General features: G+C 45.0%; 1 protein-coding gene across 1 annotated transcript; it reads left to right on the plus strand.

Moving 5' to 3' along the window:
* The first annotated feature begins 3,900 nt into the window (after positions 1-3,900).
* On the plus strand, positions 3,901-5,615 carry LALBA (lactalbumin alpha). The gene is made up of 4 exons (XM_070407792.1): positions 3,901-4,033; positions 4,357-4,512; positions 4,960-5,035; positions 5,555-5,615. The coding sequence occupies exons 1-4, from the start codon at positions 3,901-3,903 to the stop codon at positions 5,613-5,615; spliced, it is 426 nt and encodes a 141-aa protein (XP_070263893.1).
* Positions 5,616-5,953: the final 338 nt, after the last annotated feature.

The raw sequence follows: 5,953 nt of genomic DNA on the forward strand, positions 1-5,953 counted from the left end.
ACCAGCCGTGAGCCCTGCTTCTGGCTGAGTGGCACTCCCCCTGTGGAGACTCAGTGGATAGAGCGTCAGCCTGCGGACCAAAGGGTTCCAGGTTCAATTCCCGTCAAGGGCACGTACTTTGGTTGCAGGCTCCTCCTCGACCCGGGTCCTGGTTGGGGCTCGTGCAGGAGACAACCAGTTGATGTGTTTCTCTCACATCCATGTTTCTCTCAGTCTTTCCCTTTCTCTTCCACTCTCCCTAAAATCAATGGAAAAATATTCACAGGTGAGGATTAAAACACACACACACACACACACACACACACACACACTAATAAAAAATAAATTAATTAATGTTCATGTAAACAAAAAAGCAGGTATAGATGTAATAATGCAGTACAACAATTTAAAATAATTCTATGTAAATTGAGAGCAGACCGTTGGGGTGGATATAGAATGCGAATCAATAGTGCTAAGTGACTTTGCAAGGACACTTGTATAAGCAACCACATCAGAAAATGCCAATAGAGAGCAACCCCTCTCCAAATTTTATTTGCTTTAAATAACTCTTTAATTTAAATAACTCTCTAATTTAAGAATTTGTCCAAAATTTGGGTTTTAAATTCAAGATCTAGCTTTATTCATCTAGTAATAATTTACTTGAATTATGGGAGGAAGTAGACCAAGGTGAGGATATTAACCAGAAGAAGTATAATGTTCAACATCATTGTGGCCCTTAGGGTGTCCTTCCAAATGGTTGTCCTGTGCTCTGTCTCTAAACGACTGCTCACCTACAAACCCCGGTTTCGGATGGCGACTGCCGAATGTGCTTTGAAACAGATGCTTCTGATTCCTTAATCTCTAGACGTCCTCCACAAAGGACAGTTTGAGAAACCACGATTTTTACTATAGCACCTGAGAGAATGAAATAGCTTCCTAGTACGTTTCTGAAAAATCTGGTGTGTTGTAAATGCCTCTTCACTGCCTTGGTTCAGATCTCAGCCTGCACGCAGACCACCTAACTAGGCCTCTCTGGTGAGGGAGACTTTAGTAGGAGCTTTTCTCCAGGACCTGCGCACATCTTGCCATACACTCTCTCTTCCAGTGCTGTGATCATTGTTTGCTGTTCTTCTTTGGTCTATTTCCAAGAATCTGCATCTTTCTCTGAATGCAACTGTTCCCATTAGATATCTATCTTCTTTTTCAGATGACCTCAAGAAACACTATTTTACAAACATTTCTAGGAAAGTAATTGTTCCTCTTATCTGAGGCATGTTTATTTTCTTTTCTGCACTTGGCTGTGATTGCTGATCTGAATACTGCTTTTTATTGCTTTTAGAGAAGGATAAGGTAATCCTATATAATAAAAGCCTAATATGCAAATTGTCCCCTCGGGCAGTCTTTTGACCGGGAGTTCGACCACTCGCTATGACATGCGCTGACCATTAGAGGCAGCTCGGAACATGTTGGGTGTCAGTGACACACTGCAACCTCTCTCTGGTTACCTGGGGGTGTGGTGACGGGGACAGAGGCGTGGTGAGAATGCGGGGTGCCTACAGAGCTCGCTCTCACTCCCCCTGCTACCTCCCCCTGGGATGCCAGGGCTCGCGTTCAGGTGCCAGGCACCCGCAAGGAGCCCACCCTGCATCCATGCCTCTTCTGGGTGAGCCGGGCTCACAGCCATCGGGAGTGCAGGCGCCGGTCAGGCTCCCGGTGGGTTCACGCAGGAGCTGGTCTGCGAGGCTGGCTGGGAGACAGCGCACTGCCTGCCTGGCTTCTGTGTGGCACCGCTGGGTGGCCCAGAGGCCCATGCTGCACCCTGGCACTCGGTGTCTGGTCGCGCTCACCGCATCTCCGTGTGGGGACTTGGGCACCATGACTCAGGTGCAGGGGGGCTCACCGGGGCCTGGGGGCCCAGGTGCTGCCCAGGGCCCAGAGGTCAGCTGGGACCTGCCCTGCCACGCCAGATGCTCATGCTTCGATCGCCGGCCAGGCATAGGGACTGCACCTGTGCATGAATTTCGTGCACCGGGCCTCTAGTCAAATTATAGGCAAGCAGGCTACTGCCATACCTCTTGACTTGACTGGAAGTGTAGAAAGTTCCTGTGATTCCTGGCCCACTAGTTTATTCTATCACAGGTACTTAGTTCATAGCCCAGGACAGAAGGCATTTTACACTAGACTCCACTATTAGAAAGACTAGTCCTTAGAACTAGCTTTGTAAAATTTTTATATTTTTCTTTTTTATTGATTTCAGAGAGTTAGAGGGAGAGAGATAGAAAAATCAACAATGAGAGAGAATCATTGATCTGCTGCCCCTACACATGCCACAATGGGGATCGAGCCTGCAACCCAGGCATGTGCCCTGTCTGGGAATCGAACCATGACCTGAGCCATACCAGCTGGGCAGGACTAGCTTTTTAAACGTGTCCATATCACACATGGTTCAAGATCATCCTCTCATTCCCAGTCACATTCTCAGCCATACTTGCTTAGTGTAAAGAATTTCTATTCCTGTCCTTCATGTACCTCTCTCAATACTTTTGGGTGGAGTGGAGGAGAAATTCAATAACAGCATTTTTTTCTGTTTCTGAAAATGTATTTCTTTGCTATCAGGACGTTCTCCTCCTCTCTCGGCACTCCAAGATCTCCACACTCATTTCACTCATGCTACTTCATATACTGGTTACCCATGGTACAGAAATGGGATAAAACCAAGGGGAGTTTTCCCTGATTCCGAAGAGTTGTAGGATATAACAGTTTGCAATGCCTAAGTTTGGAAGTCTTAAATAGTTCAGTTGGGAAGGATACCTCTCTGCAATATAAGAAAGTATGTTTAGAGGATGAGCCTTGGCATGAAGGAGGCTAACAGCCTTTGGTACATGAAGCTTGTTGTCAACAAGTTGAAGGAATTATTCAGACTCAGTACCCTCAACTCCACTTGCTCAGGGACACTGATCTTAAAGCTCAGACCTAGAATCTGGTTTTATAGGATCCATGTATATCCTGGCCTAATCTTAAAGTGATTTAAGTCCAGTTTTTCTATTGGGTTGGGTCACGCTATTTTTAATCTACAGAGGCCAACTCGGAGGGTGTCTGCAAGTTTTTATACCCATGAACAAATCTGCTACAAGTTGTTAGTTGTGGGTTTACACAATGTTTTAATTAATGCCAGTGCAGAATCAGGTTTGGGGGTGGGGGTGGGAGCCTGATAATAGTGCAGAGGATACATAAATATGTACTGTCACACACACACTTTTCAAGTTCTCTGTTTTCCTGAAGTAGTAAGTCTCTAGATCCAAGTTATATCTGATTCTGAAAGTCTGTGCTGCCATATTTTATAACCATTCCTGAGCCCTCAGCCATGAACCACTATATCAAGGGACTCTTCCTCGGCTTTGTACTATGCCTGGGTTGACTGGACAAGTGCTAGTTCTAATCCTGGGATGAGGGCATTTAATGACATATAATCCTTTTACATACTCTGTATGTCTGTAGGGGGAGAGGGGCATTGGCCATGGACTTTTATTGTATGTTCTGATTGCCTCACTCATAATACCCCTGAGGTCTCCTTTGTTCTTGAGGTTGGCTGGGGACATCCTCCTTCCTAGAACCAACCCCACAAGAAACAAAGTTATAAATAAAGCCAACTGGGGAACAGGATCATGCTTGGAACTATCTCTGGACAGAGAAAAAACAATACCTGGTATAGACTAGAGATTAGGGAAGGGGAAGGAAAAGTGGGGTGAAATTACGGAAGGAAGTTGGCAGGCTCAGTGTTTCTGTGTGGCACAACTCATTTTTCTTCATCCTTTTCCTAGAAGTAGGGCTTGGTGCCAGGGCTCATGAGGCTTTCTCTGCAAATAAAAGGAGGTGAAGAATGAGTGGTGCGCCCACTTCAGATTCTTGGGGGAAGCCAACATGATGTCCTTCTTGTCTCTGCTCCTGGTGGGCATTCTGTTCCCTGCCCTTGAGGCCAAGCAATTTACAAAATGTGAGCTGTCCCAGGTGCTGAAAGACATGGATGGCTATGGAGGCGTCACTCTACCTGAATGTGAGTTTTCTGCTGCCTTGCTTCATCCCATTCTTCATCTGCTTCTCTCCTCCACTCTCTTTTCCCGCCCCTTTCATCCTTACTTTCATTCAAATATCTAATAACCCTCTTATGTTGATCTATTTACATATTTAGTACATTTATTCTCCTATATTTTCTTCCTCCCATTGTCTGATCTTTTTGGAACTTTTCTTTTGATCTCATCAAATGTTGCTTTGCCATATTTGGAGACTTGCTGGAGAGCCATCTTCTCCCTAGGAATACAGGTCCTCATTTATGCTTTGCCTGTACATTTCTGTGATACCTTTCTCCTCTTTTCCCAGGGATCTGTAACATATTTCATGTCAGTGGTTATGACACACAAACCATGGTCAATAACAATGGCAAGACAGAATATGGACTCTTCCAGATCAATAACAAACTTTGGTGCAGGGACAATCAGATACAGTCAAGGAACATCTGTGACATCTCCTGTGATAGTGAGTAGCCTCTTTTACCCTGTTTCTCTGTTTTTCTGGAGCCTAGCCCTGGATGATCTCTGGATTCACTGCCTTGGACTCCACATCAACTTTGGGACTTAAATTGAGAATGCTATGTAAGAGGCTGTTAGAATTTTTCATGATCCCCAAATCCCTGAACAGTCCCCTGAAGTTTATGGGTAGATGATCTGAGCTGTCTGGGAGTCTTGAAGTCTGATACCCAGCATTTTCAGAGTAAGTCAGTTGATGAGGTTGATAATTCCTCCAGACATGCCCCTCAGCTAGGGGAGGCACTGGATTTCTGTATTGGCTTTCTTATGTAGAAAGGCAATAGGCATAAGCTTCCAGAGAAGGACCAAGACCTACTAGATCCAGGGAAGAGAAAAACTCATTACGTTTCTGGATAATACTCAGCTCTCTCATTCTGTTCCCTCAAACTATTTCCAGAATTCTTGGATGATGACCTTACTGATGACATGATATGTGCCAAGAAGATCCTGGATAGTGAAGGAATTGACTACTGGTGAGTCCCTATTCTATTTTCTACTTCCCCTTCCCTTTCTTCTTCTCACCCCTTTAGCTCCTGCACCACTCCTCTCCTCTCTATCTTCTGGCCATTTAATCTAGAATATAGTCTCCAAAGCAACACTCATCAAGCAGATTCAGGTTTCCAAGTTTTAAGCCCCCATCACTCCACTCCTGTTTGGCAATTGTCCTAATAGGAGTTCCTCATAGAAGGCTGAGACCCAACCTCCTTTCAGCTAGACTTGCACATCTGATTCTACTTGTATAGTCCTAGACCCTAAAGTGAACCCTCAGTACCTCTGTATACCTTTTCTAGCCCTGCAATTTTTATTTTATTTTATTTTATTTTAGTTTTAAAAAAGGACCCTGCTCCACAAGGTGGCTTATCTGGCTAGGAAAGTCTTTCTGTATTTTTCACCCATACTGTTCCACCTCAGCTCTCCTGGGGATAAAGCTAGATGGAAGTTTAAGCTAAGATCCAGTCAGCCAACTTGCCCTGTCTCCTTTCCATTATCAGGTTGCCCCATAAGCCACTCTGCTCCGAGAAGCTGGAACAGTGGCTCTGCGAGAAGTTGTGAGCACCGACAGTTCTTGCTTCTTCTGTTCTTATTCTGCTCCTGGAACTCCTCTTCCCCAAAGATACCCCAGTTTGCATCTTTCTACTCACTTGAAGCTAATTTGTCTTTGAGATCTGGGCCCTGTAGTAACACCATTGGACATGTGAGGACAATTCTCTAGGGGTATGTGACTGGTGCACTAGACTTTTGTCCCATGCTGAATGCTCCTGGTGGCACTTTCACTACAACAATGGATTCTACCTCTGTCTTAAATAAAGGATCTGATTTTGAATGGCTGGTTGTATTTTCTTCCTGGAGGGAGAGGGAGTAGGGTGTGTGGGTGGATACTGAAGCCATAG

The sequence above is a fragment of the Myotis yumanensis genome, unplaced genomic scaffold, assembly GCF_028538775.1.
Source record: "Myotis yumanensis isolate MYYU_CA2020_CCGP unplaced genomic scaffold, mMyoYum1.0.hap1 SCAF_3, whole genome shotgun sequence".
NCBI classification, from domain to species: domain Eukaryota; kingdom Metazoa; phylum Chordata; class Mammalia; order Chiroptera; family Vespertilionidae; genus Myotis; species Myotis yumanensis.

Coding starts and splice junctions, on each gene's coding strand:
- LALBA (XM_070407792.1), top strand. CDS start 3,901: ATGATGTCCTTCTTGTCTCTGCTCCTGGTGGGCATTCTGTTCCCTGCC. Junction 4,513..4,959: donor CTGTGACATCTCCTGTGATA/GTGAGTAGCCTC, acceptor AACTATTTCCAG/AATTCTTGGATGATGACCTT. Junction 5,036..5,554: donor AGTGAAGGAATTGACTACTG/GTGAGTCCCTAT, acceptor TTCCATTATCAG/GTTGCCCCATAAGCCACTCT.